The sequence below is a fragment of the Cebus imitator genome, unplaced genomic scaffold (assembly GCF_001604975.1).
Source record: "Cebus imitator isolate Cc_AM_T3 unplaced genomic scaffold, Cebus_imitator-1.0 Scaffold189, whole genome shotgun sequence".
Lineage (NCBI taxonomy): Eukaryota > Metazoa > Chordata > Mammalia > Primates > Cebidae > Cebus > Cebus imitator.
The window spans coordinates 646,714-663,976 of NW_016107504.1; the positions used below are offsets into that span (position 1 = coordinate 646,714).

Sequence of the window (17,263 nt, forward strand, 5' to 3'; positions counted from 1 at the left end):
CAATTTCAGTTCATTGCAACCTCCACCTTCTAGGCTCAGGCAATCCTCCCACCTCAGCCTCCCAGGTAGCTGGGACTACAGGCATGAGCCACCACACTTGGCTAAGTCTTTTACTTTTGGTAGAGACAGGGTTTTAGAGACAGGGTTTCACCATGTTGCCCAGGCTGGTCTCGAACTCCTGAGAACAAGCAATCTGCGTGCCTCAGCCTCCCAAAGTGCTGGGATTCCAGGTGTGAGCCACTGCATCTGGCTTTAAATTGTGCTTTTTTCTAAATATAAAAGTAACATAAGCTCATTATTAAAAAACTAGAAAATACAGAAAGATATACAGAAGAAAATAAAAGGCACTCATAATTCTACCACTGAAATACAATGCCCTCTTCTTTTATTTTTTATTTTTTTGAGACAAAGTCTTGCTCTGCCGCCAGGCTGGAGTGCAGTGGTCCAAACTCTCCTGGCTGCAACCTCTGCCTCCTGGATTCAAGCAATTACCCTGCCTCAGCCTCCTGAGTAGCTGGGACTACAGGCACGCACCACCACAGCCAGCTAATTTTTTGTACTTTAGTACAGACCGGGTTTCACCATGTTGGCCAGAATGGTCATGATCTCCTGACCTCGTGATCCGCCCACCTCAGCCTCCCAAACTGCTGGGATTACAGGCGTAAGCCATCATGCATGGCCTGCCCTCTTCTTTTTTAAAACCCTGTTTGAACAAAGAAAGTTTGTACACATTTTTGGACCTACAGCTTCCTACCTCCTAGCTCCAGGCTGTTCTAGCCTTGCAACCTCTAAGCTCTAAGCTCAGGCCTGACCTCTGGTGTCTATGTATTTCAAGACAGCCACTGTTTTAGAGCCAGAGCCAGCAAAAAGCAGCTTCAACAGTAGTGGGAGGGGAGAAGAAAGGTCATATTAGTTTTGGATCTACATACATATGCACAGGAGAGTCTCTGGCAGAATGCCAGTATTACTCTCTCGGGGATAGGCATGCTTAGAGGAAGCAACCCTCTGTTTTGGGCTCCATGCAGATCATGGTAGATCCTTCAATCCAGGCAGATAGAAGAGGCTTTTAGCTCATGCTTTCAGTAAATAGGTAGTTGAGGAGGCTGTACTACATTCCCCTCATTGCATCCCTCCGAGAGTAGCAGTTAATAACTTAGGTTTGGGAAACCTGATTACCTATATTTGATCCTTAGCTCTATTACTTGCTGCTTGTCTAATCTTAGGCAAGGTACTTAAGTTCTTGGTGTATCAGTCTCTACATCTGTAAAGAAGTAATAATAATATCTAACAGATAGGGTTGTTGTGATGATTAAGCAAATCACTGGATGTAAAGAACTTAGAACAGTGCCTGACATATAAGCATTCAATAAATAATTACCATTATTACAATTCTGCTTCCAGCACATACACTCTCTAGCAGTATGTGAATGTCTGTTTCACTGCATTAACCTCTGCTAATTTGAAAGGCAAAAAATGGCATCTCATCTTAGTTTGTACTTTGAAAACTATGGAGGACGGCCATGAGCTAAGATCTTCAGAATAAGAAGAGGGTGATATACATACAGCCATTGGGTTGCATTTGAAATAAAATTTTATATCATACATTTGCCTAATAATTTCCATTAAAAAAACAGGTGCCTACTCCAAAACATTCTACCACTCTAATGTTTGTCTTGATGGTGGTGTAACTGATGGTGTATGTGTTGCTACACATTCACTCCTCTGTATTATGCTCCTTATCTGACTTGTCTGTCTTAGGGTCAATAAATTCTACCTTTTCTTTAACATACTGGGTTCTCTATTTCTACTGTGAAGTACTGGTACAGTCCCAGCAATACTCACTAGGAGTAAAGAAAAGGGAAGTTTGCTAACATGTCTGAACACCTACTATATGCCAGTCACTGTGCTAAAAATGTTATGTCATCTAATTTAATATATTCAGAGAGGTGAAGTAACTTACTTACCCAAGCTTACCCAACTATTAGAAAGCACATCTGGATTTTCAACCCAGGAATGTTTGATTTAAATAGCCATCCTCTTCTACTATGTCACACTACCTGTTTCAAATTGGCAGTACTAAACTCTTCACATTTATGACCCAGAGTGTAAATGTGTTCAACCAGAATGAAGAGGTTTAGAGAATGAAGCAGTTAGTACCTGGGAGTTCCTATTTTTAGTCAATTAAACTTCCTGATGTGAAAAGCACCGTCTTACCCTTGTTACTTCCATTTGATCTATGGATATTACCCCTAATACATTCATATTCTATATCTATTACTTACGGTATTGGCCTGGCTACAGCTGAGGTCTCAAAATTATCTTGAGATGTTTTCTCCTTCCAGTAAGCATTGAGCTTCTGGGCAAGGGCATTTATTGTTAACCTGAAAGAAAATGAAAGAAGTATGTCAAAGTTAAGCACTTGCTGAACAATTCTTTGATCTTTGAAAAGTTCCCATTTAACAGACGCCAATATTTTAGAGTATTTGGCATATTTTTGAACATCTACACTTTAAGAAACCAAGATGGGAATGCATTGCCTTTGCAAGCTACGTGTCAAAATAACAAAGTCATAATGCTGAACAGTCACTTTAGTTGTAAAGGTGAAATGGTTACAAGTGCTAAAACGTAGAGCTCTACAAATTTTCAGGGCTTGCTGAATCAGGGAGTGGGTGGGTAACTTGACATTAGAGACAGAACCAAACTGAAGAGACAGGACAGAGCCAAATATTGATAAGTTGATGGGGAGTGATTTGATTGTCGTATGACTACAGGTAGATAATTTAGAACAATGTAAAGTCAGAGGACCAAATACTGTACCCTATCTACTATAAATCAATCAAACATTAACTCTGGTATGTCTGTATAGTTCCTCTTCATCCAAATGCTGATCATAGCATTATGGTGCCCATGAACAAGCACTCTTCAACATTCTACTACACAGCCATTACTGGAGGCTGTATCTGAGTTCCAGTGCTTGCTCTTTGTCTTTTATTTTTCTTCCCAAATGAACAACAGTAGACTCAGGGTCAGAAAAAAATGTAATTTGTAAAAATCAAATCCTAAATTTTACTTTTAAAAACTTCCAACTTTTGAATTACTAATTCCTATTTAATTCCGCAACCCAAGATTCCAACTTAATGTAGAGCTATACACAACTGGAAAACTGCACAATTAGAATTCAGAATTTTTAAAATATCTTTACCCCCGGATCATTCCCCAAGGATTTTGCAGAGCTCTTCTCTTCTTAAGAAAAACTCTTCCTTATCTCCACCTTATTCATATTAAATTACATTCTCACTACACAGAAAAGATTAAAGTAATTATATATGAGCTCCCCTACAAACTCTTATTCCCCTTCAACCTACTCTTATGTTTATATCCTTCCCTCAAGTCACAGTTGAAGAACTATTCCTCATTTCCTCTTAAAATTCTACTTAAAATCTACTTTAAAGAGAAGTAAATTAGATGGGCTTATGGGAAGATGGCAGAATAAGAAGCATGTGGAAGCTGTCTCCTTACATATACAACAACTGCAGTAGCAGAAGCTGCCTGATTTAATGATTTTGAAACTCTGGAGTCTATGGAAAGGCTGTAACTTCCAGGGGAAGGCTTGGATGGTAAACTGTGGTTAATTTTGGTCAATTTCAGTTCTTACCTCAGTAATAGCTACCTATCCCCCACTCCCAGCCCTGTGGCAAGCAACCCTGCATGTGTTACAAAAGCAGCTTGTAGGAGCCAGTGTGGGCAAAAAGGACACTTTCCTCTAAATATTGCAAATCTATCCTCTTATCACTGCCTGCTGCTTCTGATCACGGAAGTGAAAACAAAAAGGCAAGAGGCCATTGTTGTTGAACCTCCCCCATTGTTTCAACCCTCTTCTCCAGTTGAAGTGACATCCAGAGGATTCGAAGTCCTGGCATCTTTCTTTTCCTCCTCTATTTCTCTCTTTTCCCCCTTTTGTGAGCCAGACATAAAGACAAGGACATTCAAAAGCAATTACACCTATGGGGAAAATTAGAAAGCCACTGTGAATGCCCAGAAAAAAAATGCAAGCTGAGAAAAGAAGTGAAAAGACCTTAAATTTACTTCTCAGGTTAATCTTTGGCACAGAGAAAGCCTACAACAACAACAACAACAACAACAACAACAACAACAACAAAGGAATGGAGAATTTTATTTCCAGAGTTATCACATTATTAGATTCAAATATCCAGTTTGCAAAAAAAGTCACAAAGCATACAAAGAAACAAGACAGGGTAGTCCATTTCATTCAAAGAAAAAAAAAATAGAAACCACCCCTGAAAAAGAACTGATGATAGATCAACTTCACAAAGATTTTAGAATGGTCATAAAGATACTCAAAAACCTATAGGAAGATGAGCAGAAAGTCAAGAAAACAATGCATAAGCAAAATAGAAAATCAACAAAGAGATAACAAACATTAAAATCCAAAAGAAAGTCTGGTGCTGAAAAGTCTAAGCTGAAATGAAAAATCCACTGTAGGAATTCAAAGTCAGATTTGATCAGACAGAAAAAAGAATCCGTGAACTTGAAGACAAAAAATGAAAATTATCAAGTATAAAGAACAGAAAGAATAAAGATTGAAGAAAAGTGAACAAAAACTAAGGGACCCATAGGACACCATTAGTGGTCCAACATACATGCATCAACAGAGTCCGAGAAAGAGAAAAGGGGAAGAAACAGAAAGAATATTTGAATAAATAATTGCCAGAAACTTCCCAAATTTGGTAAAAGACACAAATATGAACAACCAAGCTCAATTCCAAGTAGGATGAACTCAGAGAGACCCAGACACAGACACATTATAATCAAGCTGTGAAGGCCAAAGACAAACAGAGAATCTTAAAAGCAGCAAGAGAGAAACAATATATTACATTAAAGGAATCCTTGCAGTTTGTAACCCCATTTTTTTGTTTTCTACATAACGTAAGAGAATACATTTACAAGAAAAAAATTGACCAGGCATGAGCCACCACTTTGGGAGGCCAAGGCGTGTGGAACACCTGAGGTCAGGAGTTCGAGACTAGCCTGATCAACATGGTGAAACCCTGTCTCTACTAAAAATACAGAATTAGCTGGGCATGGTGGCACATGCCTGTAATCCCAGCTACACAGGAGGCTAAGGCAGGAGAAACTCGCTTGAACCAGGAAGGGGAAGTTGTAGTGAGCCAAGATGGAGCCATTGTACTCTAGCCTGAGCAACAAGAGCAAAAGTCTCTCTCAAAAAAAAAAAAGAAAAAAATTATGATTCTGAAAGCTAATATTATTGTAACTTTGGTTTGTAACTTCACATTTTGTTTTCTACATAATTTAAAAGGCTAATGCATTACAAATTATTTATGATTTTGGACAACACAATGTACAAAGATGTAATTTTGTGATAACAACTGAAAGGAATGGTGATAGAAGTTTTAAAGGTGCAGAACTTTTGTAAGGAATTGAAGTTAAGGTGGTATAAATCCAAATTAGAGTGTTATAACTTAAAGATGTTAAATATATTCCCATGAAAACCACAAAAATTTTGAGAAGCTTAGAAAAAACCTAGATTACCTTGAACTAACATTAGCAGAAATATGGATGTTAAATAATTTCACTGGTGAGGGTTCAGAAAGAAGTGAAAAATATGGTAGAGAAAACACAAATTGCCTCAGAGAATACCCAAATAATTGTAAACAGACTATTGGTAGAAATACGGATGTTAAAGGCATTGCCAGTGAAGGCTCAGAAGGAACTGACAAACTTGTTATTGGAAAACTTGAGAGAAGGTAATTTTTGTTATACAGTGGCAGAAAGCTTAGCAGAACTGTCCTACAGTTATGTGGAAAACAGAACTTGTTAATGATGAAATAGGAAATTTAGCTGAGAAGATCTTCAAGAAAAGTGTTAAAGGTGTGGCCTGGTGTCTTCTTGCTGCTTAAGTAAAATGCAAGAGGAAAGAGACAAACTGAAGAATAAACTGTTAAACCAAAATAAACCAGAACTCAATGATTTGGGAAATTCTCAGCCTATCCAGATTGCAAAAGATGCTAAAATTTAGAGATTCACTGTCAGGAAAGTATAATCTAGAGAAAAAGCTGAGGCTGGGGCTGGACAATCTTTTGTTAATATCTCAGAAATATCAAAAGATCAGAGCATTCAGTCACACAAAATACTCTTTGAAAAGATAAAGCATGTGGTTCACAGATCTCCATAGCCATCTAAGATGAAGCCAAGAATAGATGCAGTATTCCCTAGGAAAGACCTGCCAAGAGCCTCTTCTTGGATGACATGAATATCCATGAGACCCATAAGGTTCTTAAGAATGGCACACTAGCATAAAAACTAGCTTGAATTGAAAGAAATGGAGAAAAGCCTATTGGACCCTTAAAATTCTACAGTCAGGAAACAGACTGATGAAACTACTCAGCTGCAAACACATGCCACCCTTCATTAAAAAGGAAAGACCGCTTTGAGGGTGGAGCCATAAGCCTGGAGGGCAAAGCCTGAAGACTAGAGGATGAAGGACTTGAAACTTCATGGAATGTGCCTGGCTAGATTTTGAAAATGCCTAGGACTTGTGACTCCTTTTTTCCTTTTAGTTTCTCCCCCATTAGAACAAGAATATATACAATTAGTATCCTATGCTTGTTTTACCCCTGTATTTTAACAGCAAAATACAAAAGAGAAAATACGTATCCACAGATGTAGGAGGAATTTTACCCGAAGATCTACCACACTCAGAGTATCACCCTTATGTGATTTAGACAATGAGATTTGAGACTTTTGAGATGACATTTACATGAAATTTTTGACTCTGCATTGATGCTGTGATGGGTGGAGAATTTTGGAAACGTTGGAATGGGGTGAACATATTTTGCATATTAGATGTAAGTGGAATCTGAGGGGACAAAGGGCAGACTGTGATAGACATAATAATGTTTACATAGCAAGTGGGAAATAAGGATACTCATCAGTTGACCTTAAGATAGGAAGAATATCCTGAATTATCCAATGCAATCACAAGGGACCTTAAAAGTAGAAGACTGTGGCAGCAGAGTTAGAATCAGAGAAGATGATGTGATGACAGAAGCAAAGTCATCACAGTGATGCAATATGAGGACTCAACCTATCGCTGCTAGCTTTGAAGCTGAAGGAAAAGGGCCATGGGCAAGGAATGCTGGCAGCCTCCATAAGCTGGAAAGGGCAGGAAAATAGATTCTTTCCTAGAGCCTCCAGAAAGGAATGCAGCCCTGCCAACACCTTGATTATAGCCCAGGGAGATCTGTGTAGGACATCTAACCTATAGGCCACTAAGACAGTAAATTAGTATTGTTTTCAACCACTAAGTTATGTGGTAATTTGTTACAACAGCAATAGAGGACAATTTCTGTGGTTTATAGACAGAAGTCGAGTATCACTGTATTTCCCTCAAAAATGTAAAATATTTCATGGTTCTCCTATGAATTATGTGTAGCTTAGCATGTAGTTTAGGAATGATGGTTCTAGGACAGGAGTCAGCAAACTGGAGCCAAATCCAGCCCACTGCCTGTTTTTGTAAACAAAATTATCTTGGACACAACCATGCTCATTCCTTTACTTACTGTCTATGGCTGCTTTCATACTATAGCAAAATCAAGTAGTTGTGACCTTTTCTGGACCTTTTCAGAAAAAGTTTGTCAACTGCTGCTCCGGAATATGGCCCAACTCTACCCATTTAACTTGGTTTGCCTTCACTCTGGTTATATCCCATTATCTCCACTCCCCATATTCTTACCATTCTGAGTTCCTGTCACTACCTTAGCTCATGTTACAATTCCATCCTAGAATTCCTTTAGTCTCTTCCATGTCTTAATCATGTAAGGCACAGCTCAAATCACACTTTCTATCCAAAACCTTCCCTATCTACTCTATCAGGGCATTTTCCCCATAACATACCACTTAGGTTTTGATTGATCAAAGAGCCATTTTATTGCTCTCCAAATTACTTCATGTATGTTACAATCTGTTGATACAAATGACTGTAAGCTCCTTAAAGACAGCAACCATGTCTTGAATTTCTCTGGAAATTCCACAAAGCCCAGCCACTGTGTTATAGACCAGTGGTGTTCAATTAATATGTATTGACTACATTTCTTAAACTGAAATTCACTTTAAATGTTCTAAGTTTGAGCCCTGATAGTTGCAGCTGAAATCACATTCATAACTGTTAAAAGTGATATTACAGATGATTTATTTGTAGACATTCCAGAAGCATGATGGCTGGTATCTCTTATCATTTACAGATTTTGATATCTGTAATACTCACAGGATGAGTTTGCTATAGCAATCTTCTCTAATCCCTCTCTTAAATTCCTATGTTTTTAATTTAAATACCTTTTCGTTTTATGTAAAATAGATTGGTTAAAAAATGGCAATGGTATAAGAGTTAGCACAAGAGAACTGGCACAAGAAGAACTGGCATAAGAGTTATGCAAATTTGTTATCCTCAAAAGACTGTAAGCAGAATAGTATACTAGTTCTCTGTTTTTAATAATGTAGCAGATGTTAAGTAAGTCAGAAATCCTATGTGTTCAACTGAATAAATCTACTGTCTAAAGACTATCTCTCTCTGAATCTACTGCAATCACCTCATCATACCAGAACTCGACATCAAAAACCAAAAGTCTAATGCCTGTAAAATTTAAAAGGTAGATTTAGGGGGTTGGTGGCAAAGATGATATAGAAACATGTTAAATAATTTTTAATATCGAACATTTGAGTTTCACAAATCTTAATTATTTAGGTAGTCATCAGCAATTCACTATTCTTTTCACTCAAGTGAAACATAATAACTTGGCTTGGAGACTTTTGTCAAACTGATGTCTTTCCCAAGCTTTCACTCTTAAGAATCAGTCAAGTCCTGGTCAAAGATTTCCATTATGGGCCAGATTTATATCGACATGACCATTTTACTTAAACTGAGGACAGGTAGTTGTCATAACCACTGAGTCGCCCACGTGACCATGAACCAATTACCCTGAAATTAATTTGAAGCTGCCATTCTAGTAGCTGTCTCTGTCAAACACTAAACCTAAAATTCTCATGGTTCAAGACAAATTAAGGTACAAGACTTGACTTTATTACAATTTGGGCACAAAACAAAAGAGATTTGGGAAATTTCTTTTCTCCCACTCTAAGAAAAATATTCGCTACTGAGACTTCAAGGAAAATGACAGCAAATGTCCTCATGCCTTCTTTCGCCATACTCCCAGAATACCCCTTACCCTTTTGTGCCCTTGCGGATACTTCCCTCTGCTTAAAATGTCCATCCTCTATTGTCCATCCAGAAAATTCTAACTTTTCCTTCATATTTAAGCTCAAATATAATCTGCTTGTGAAGCCTTTCTTGAATCCCTTAAGCATAAAGTTCTCCCTGCTTTGCACATATCCCTTATTAAAGCAATTATTTTATAAGTATTTAAGTTTCTTATTTGCATATATACTTGTTCATAGGTGTCAAAGAGTCTTATTTTTCATCCTTAGTACCTGGCACATAAAAGCTGTCTCATAATACTTAATGAAATAAAGACCCATCTCCCTCTTGACATTTTTAAAATAAACTATTCTAACCTAGCTTTAAAAACTCCTTTGTCTTCTAAAAATATCCCTACTGGTTCAGCCATAATGTCAGGTTCCTTTCTGATTCTTACCTGTTTGCCTGCCCTATTAAATCTAGATGCTTTAATGAAAGCACATGTCTTTCCCGCTGTTCTATCACTTTCCTCTAAATCTGTTCACTGTCTTCAAGAAAATTTTTTGGAACAAATTTCAAACTGCTTTTTTCCCCCAATGTATTCCATAATTTCAGATCCACTCATCTGTTTCCATTAAGATCAATTCCAAAGCTTTTCATTTCACCAGAAATCTTTTACCAAATTACTCCTATGCTCTTTGCATAATTTCTAAAGCTAAAGTTTATCTCAATGAGACTCTATATGCCATTCAGCAAACTTTAATTTTAAAATGAAATCATTTTATCTCTAATCTTGGAAAACAAATTTGAAGTAATTCTCAGTTAACTTATTTAGCTGGTTTTTAGAGATGGTTTTACAGGCTTTGGAGAATAGAATCATATCTGAACAAACTAACGGAAGCACCTCAGGTTGGGAGTGACTCACCGGTACTCCTTGGTATACTCAAAGTCTTGTTTGTTGTAGGCAGGTTTTAGGAAATTGCACTCAATGACTCCAATTACTCCTACACCTTCTCCACGAGTTGGCTTAGAAGAAAATATTAATTTCAACACTTACATTACTGTTGGCTGCCTAGAGGCATTTCCTTTTGATTCCAAACAATAATAGAAAGGTTATATAACGTTCATGGGCAAGAAAAGACCATCAAGATCTAGAGAAACACTTTGAATATATACCAACAGACTGCAAGCATTAAACTGAACTGGAAATTCTGACCATTTCTAGGGCAGAGATTTTCAAAATATGATCCATAGATCCCTAGCAGTCTTCTGGAATTAGTAGCCATCTCTACTTCAACACACTCCCTCCACTTGTAGCTGCATTATATTCCAGGACTGCCGTAAGACTGCATTTGAATAAAGAATTACCGTGCTAAAAAACCAAGTTTATACACTACTGTTCTAAGGAACTGAAATAAATATTCATCTGAAAACAATTTTAAGGGTGCTATGTGATCCTATATTAAAATAAACAATTTTTCCACATACATAGGCCACCAAACAACTATTAAAGAGAGTCACACTTACATCAATTATTAATTACAAGTTGACGCAAGGGTTTTTTAGATTTATATCGTTTTCTAATCCTTGAATGGAAGGAACTGAGTCAAGGCATAATTAGATTGGCACACAAACGTGAGTTGTCTAAAGATGCTATAACAAGGAAAAACAAAGTAGGCTGAAAATGAGCTATCTTGGACTCTATATAACTGTCTCACTATGATGAAGCAGTTCATCATTCTTTGTGCTTTAGCAAACTTATCTGTAAAATAGGAATAAAAGGGATACTTGTAGACATTAAAGATGATGGTAAAATTTGTATAGAGTGGTTTAAAAAATATTTTCACATAATTTATCCCATTTAAGTCTCTCAACCCTGTAAGCTGAGAGGTAGGCAAAGTAGGTATGCTTATTATTGTTGTTTCCATTTTACAGGTCAGGAAATTGAGCCTCAGATAAGTTAAACAATTTATCCACGGTATATGGAAAATTCAGGACCCAAATCCTGGTCTTTAACCAACATATTTTATGTGCCTTCCACTATGCCTTATTGTCTCCCCAAGAAAATGGAAAGAGTTACCTAAAACACAAACAAGCTGACACCACGGTAAACGTGCTGGTATTCTAATTTTGACTCTTATTAACAGCTACTTAGAAAATGCATTCATTAAAGTTGTTGGGTTGATTAACATCTGAAGAATGAGAGGTAGAGTTTTTCAACACAAGACAGCTCAATAGTAACACTTCCAGGATCAGAATTCAATAAGCATCATAAGATGGAATAAAAGCCATTAATGAGCCTATCCCCTTTGCAAATTTTAAATTATCTTCCTACTCTTTTCAGCCTCCTATGACACAAATATTAACCACTCACCTTCACCTGGCACCCCACCTTCTCAAAGGATTTTATGAGTCGGTTGTTATGATACATCATTATTCCAAACTGGTTACTATTCTTGCAAGAGAACCCAAAAGTGATTCTCACCTGCTTATTCTGAGAAGAACATTGTTAAGGAGACAAACATACCAGGGGCTTCACAACAAACTTTTGCACCATATTATAGCAAAAACCATCAAACACCAAGGGCCATAAATTGGTACAACCTTTCGAGAGGGCATTTTAAAACTCTGTTGCAATAGCTTTAAGAATATTCTTAATATTTGACCAAGTAATTCTCTTTTAAAGAATTTATCCCACAGAAACAGTCAGGGAGGCCCACACGTTTAGGAATTACAGAGATTTTTCAATTTGTTATAAAAGCAGAAAAACATAAATAATTTAAATGCTCAACAATAACAAATGATTAAATAAATATTTATATAGCTACATGCAGCTCTTTTAAAATTATGTCCTTGAAATATTTGAGATTAGGAAACGCTCAGATTATAAAAACATCACACATACACACACACACACACACAGACTAAGAAAAGATACAAAAATACCATCAATGATTTAAAAATTGACAATCACAAAAAAATTATTAGCCTTTACTAGTTGCTCGATTTTCTGCTAGGGCTCATAAGTTTGATAAGAGCTGTAAATGCTCCAATACAAATCTGTACAATTACATCCAATAAGGTAAATCCTTCCTACAATACCAAACACAATGAAAACAAAGCAACAAGAACAAAATCATTTTCAAAGAACAATGAATAGTCTTGTAGTGATATATTTCATGGGAAGAAGTTAACAAGCTTGGATAGATGAAATTAAGACAACTAATTATTATAAGTAAAACACAAATAATGAGTTTTTAACAAGTCCTACTTAATTTATTATAAGTAAAACGTGAATAATGATGAGTTTTTAACAAGTCCTACTTAATTTAAAAACCAAGGTAAGTAAGTGAGAAAGATTCATTTTAAAGAACAATGAATAGTCCTGTAGTGATATATTTCATGGGAAGAAGTTAACAAGCTTGGATAGATGAAATTAAGACAACTAATTATTATAAGTAGAACATGAATAATGATGAGTTTTTAACAAGTCCTACTTAATTGGAAAACCAACGTAAGTGAGAAAGATAAAGGAGAGACAGAGAAACTGAGATTTTCATTAAAACAAATACTAAGAAACCTTTATGTCCAAATGAGTTGAACGAAAATTTACTTTTGTTACTTATTCAAAAAATGATCTCCATGCCCCCTCTAAATGACAAGCTACTTGTGTCAAAACCCTGTAACAAATAGGTCATGTATGACACAAAGACATGACACAAGTGGGTGCACAACACAGTAATGTTTGGCTCAGAATATATAATGTTCTTGCTCTAGCAGTTCAAATAAAACCTCAAGTAAGATCTATTCTAACATAAAAACAAAAGAAGACAAAACTCCTGCAAGCAAACCAAAATCCCATGCCAAGATAAAAACTGTCAAATCTTTCTTTCTGTTGTGTACTTTTAAAATTCCAAATTATAGAGTGAGGATATACTGAGTAGGAAACTCACCAAATTGGTGTAGGGAGAGAGAACAAAGATGAAAGAAATGGCTTTTGATAATTGAAAAGTAACTAAGTTAGTATCAATGATCTTGCTCCTCAGTGACCTTGGGGGAAATTAGATTAGGTCTTTCATTTTACTCATGCCTACAGTAAATCTGTTTAGCCCAAACGATAATATTGGAAGGTAATTTGATTTATGGCAAGGGAGGCTGAAAAGAGTTGAGGTAATATATGGAACACATGCATAGAAGTTTCCCTGATAGAAATCCACAAAAGAAAGAAGCTGGAGACAAGTATGTGTTATATCCTAAAACCGTAGTTGGAAAGCACTTCTTTAGGCTGGTTCTGTTAAACCTATAGCACTAACATTCTGGTCTACATATAGTGAGATTATAACTAATTCACCTATAAAAGCAAACAATGCTAGTTCTGGCTTTATTAAATTGAATTTGTTTAGCACTTTAAGAAAACATTCCTAGTAGCCAAGATATGTGTTCCCAAAAAGGAGAAAAAATAGAACAATGACTTTTCATTTTGGGTCAGGGAAAGACAAGGCATGCTAGATAATGCCTTTGACAAAGCAAAGTGTGAACATGTTTCTTGGGCCAAGAGTGGTGCTTAGTTAGCAGAAAATAGATTAAAAGAACAATTTTTCATAACTTTGCAAGTTCTTAGCCTTTCAAAGAATTTTTTTTTTTTAGTTTTTTTTTTCAAAGAATTTTTTGCCCCAAAAGCCATTAACAAAGTTGTACCTAATATCCACAGTTCATCTTAAGATTTTTTCTAGTCTCTGTAATCCATTCTCAATGCAATGCGGAGGAGAGGTAGAAGTGAAAACAAGTAATGGCTCCTCTGTGTGGCTACTATTATGAGAAGAACGAGGAATTTATGTCAAACCTAAGAAGACTTATTTCACTCTAGAAAATCAACCTTTAATTTCCACCCTCCTAACTTCAATCAATGTAAGTCTGGACCTGTTACAACAAAAAATTGCAGTATATCTAAAAGATTAAAAAGTTCTAGTCAGTATTTTGCTTATTTCAGTCAATTTAATATATATCAAAATCTGAGTAGAAACCAAATGATATGGATTATTCCCTATAGCAGAGATAGTCAAACCTGGCTGCTCATTAGAATCAGCTGAGGATTTTTAAATAAATAAATATTTCTTAAAAAAAAAAAAAAAAGTTTCAGACTCTACTGAACCAGAATCTCCAAAGTCCTGACTCTATTTTCAACAGTTTCCAGGTGATTTCTGATAAAAGTGGTACACAGATTGGCATTTAAGAAATATTTCCTCCGAGTACACTGTAATAGAATGTGTACTATGACAAATATTTTTGAATTGGAAAGGGAAAGTTTTTGTTTTTCTGTGTCAATCTGAAAACTTAATCCTGAAATTAAAAGGTCAACTTCAGGTAGTTGTGTATTTGTAAGGATACTGTGAAGGCAGGTTTATATGTATCATATTCTACATTGGCCAGGCTCTTGGCAATCATCTGGGTAGTCACCTTCTTTTGACGCAGAAAAATCTTCATCCGTGGCTTCATGTACAGAATACCACAAAACGCCTATGGAACAGAACGGTGAAGGGAAAGTTATTATGTGATACTGCAAATTCTGCTGACATCCACATAAAACACTGCTACCAACTGATATCTATGCTGGGCAAAGCTTTGGCTCCGTTTCTACACCTTATTATACTATGTAAACTACCACACTAAAGTACTGCTGACTATATTATCTAAACTGTCTCAATGGAGACAATAAAAAGGAATACTAGCGCAAGGCTGGAAGGTTGTCATCTCTGTATAACTAAAAGAAGATCTTGTTCTATAATATTTTCAGGTTATTGGAAATCTTACCTCTCATTATTGAAAAACCATTCTGACTTACCCTTAAAGAATATTCTGTTTCTGGCAGCTCAGAGGTAACATCGCCAGTCACTTTATCTTCTGTGTGAAAGTCTGATACCAGGATGTCATATTGATCTGTATCAAAGTCCAATTCAGACTTTCCATCTTTATTTCTGGGGAAAAGAGACAAGTACCAATCTAACAAAAACTGGCTCCAAAGGACAAAAAAATGCACTAGAAGCCCAAGAGAAAAGAAATAATATGAGCCAAAATTCAGGTATCTGTTTCTTTCCCTGACTACCAGTACAAAGGAAGTACAAACTACTTAGCAGAGGATCACACAATACTTAAGGGTATTCCCATTCTAAACAAATCTACTCTTTCATAGAGGTGATGATGCCACATTCATAAGGAAATAAAAAGAATGTGGAATGTCTATGATCTGATAAATCAAATGGATGCCAGCTATCCTCAAAGTGGGATCTTAAAATAGACAGAAGCTTTCTGGGTATTGTGAGTAAGTCACTCAACATCATTTTCCCCAACTGAATGAATCAAAACCTAGTTCTACTAACTTCAGACTAATAAGAGACTAAGATCTCTCCAGATCTAATCCTATTTCTTAAAAGGAAAAAAGACTGTTATAAAAACAGCATATATTTACTAGTCCTCTAGAATACCATTTATATAATTAACATTTAAACATAATGGTACTAATATTCCTTTCATAAAGACCTTCCTTCTTCCCATAATCTTTTGGGGCCACTTAGTTGTGATCCATTCCAAGACCCTGAGCTATATCACTAACCACTGCCAGGGGAAAAAGGTTAAGACCCATCTTTATTCCTGGAAAAAATCTCAAATGACAGGTTTTAGAGAAAACGTTTATATCAAAACAATAGTTCCCAGAATTTGTTCGGTGGAACAGTAGTCTCTCAAGATACTCCTAAGAAGAAATAAATACATAAAAGTTGTATGGCCAAATAAAATAGAGAAATAATTCTCAGCCTTCAGAGTCACCTTGAGCTCTAGTGATAACTCTGCTTCATACTTCAGGCTCTGTAAGCTCAGAGCTGCTGTGCTGAAAATGTAGCTCCTTTTATAGGGCTGCACCAGAGTCATTATGATCTGTTGTCTGCATCATGCCCATGTCAATGTACAGTAACATATTACAGATTTTCCAGAATAATCCTGATTCTCACTACCCCACCCAACTCCAGTGCATATGCCCTGAGAAGATTCTCTGTCCTCCTTGTCCCTTACCTTCCCCATCTAAGGAAAAAAGGTCTGTAGAAACATTTTTTTGAGAGACAGGGTCTTGCTCTATTGCCCAGGCTGGAGTGCAGTGGCATGATCATAGCTCACTGTGGCCTCCAACTTCTGGGCTCAAGCAATTCTCCCACCTCAGCCTCCCAAGGGCTGGGATTAGAGGTGTGAGCCACCACCCAATCCGAAGAAATACTTTGTAAAAATTGATTGGGAAATACTGCATACTATATTGCTCTTTTACATATTTTCAATGCACATTGGCATATGAAAGAACTCTAGGACTCTGAGAAGTCCTACAGTAGAGCAGCACGGTAAACATTTAGTCAGCTTTTCCCAAATTTATTTGACCATGTAATCCTTTATTTATACAGGTTGAGTATCCCTTAACTGAAATGCTTGGAACCAGAAGTGTTTTGGATCCTTTTGGATTTTGAAATATTTGCATTATACTTAGTGGTTGAGCATTCCAATCTAAAAATACAGAATCCTAAATGCTCCAGTGATCATTTCCTTTGAGTTGTCATGTCTGTGCTCAAAATGTTTTAGATTTTGTAGAATTTCAGATTTTAGATTTTTGGATTAAAGTCAACCTGTATAACACCTAGTACCATATACATAACTGGGAAATGATGTACAAAGAAAAAGTTCTGTTTAAGATATGTAAATCACTGGAAATACCTTGAAAATTCTTTGTAATACAAATTATATTACTTGAGGTTTTCTCAGCAGGATACAATGACCAATTTGAGAGTCACACTTTTTTTCTTTTTAATTGTTAAGTACCGTACTCTCTATATAAACCAGCATAGTTTTATTTGTTATACCCAGGTAAAAAAATGGGAAAAAATACTTCACCTAAGGAGAAAAGGATGAATAAATATATCTGATAATTTTTCTGTTAAACATATCAGTCTTACCTCTATTTTATATTAGAGGTTTTTAGGAGTTTTTTTTTTTTTT

General features: G+C 36.2%; 1 protein-coding gene across 2 annotated transcripts in view; it reads right to left on the reverse strand.

The window, feature by feature from the left end:
• Nucleotides 1-17,263, reverse strand: part of MORC4 (MORC family CW-type zinc finger 4) — a 52,438-nt gene that overhangs the window by 19,562 nt on the left and 15,613 nt on the right. For both annotated transcript variants that reach the window (XM_017546439.2, XM_017546437.2), the window contains exons 6-10: nt 15,075-15,207; nt 14,621-14,749; nt 11,607-11,726; nt 10,158-10,258; nt 2,283-2,381 (exon numbers count right to left, since the gene is read on the reverse strand). In XM_017546439.2, coding sequence (XP_017401928.1) covers nt 2,283-2,381; nt 10,158-10,258; nt 11,607-11,726; nt 14,621-14,749; nt 15,075-15,207 — 582 coding nt within the window. The remainder of the gene's footprint in view (nt 1-2,282; nt 2,382-10,157; nt 10,259-11,606; nt 11,727-14,620; nt 14,750-15,074; nt 15,208-17,263) is intronic.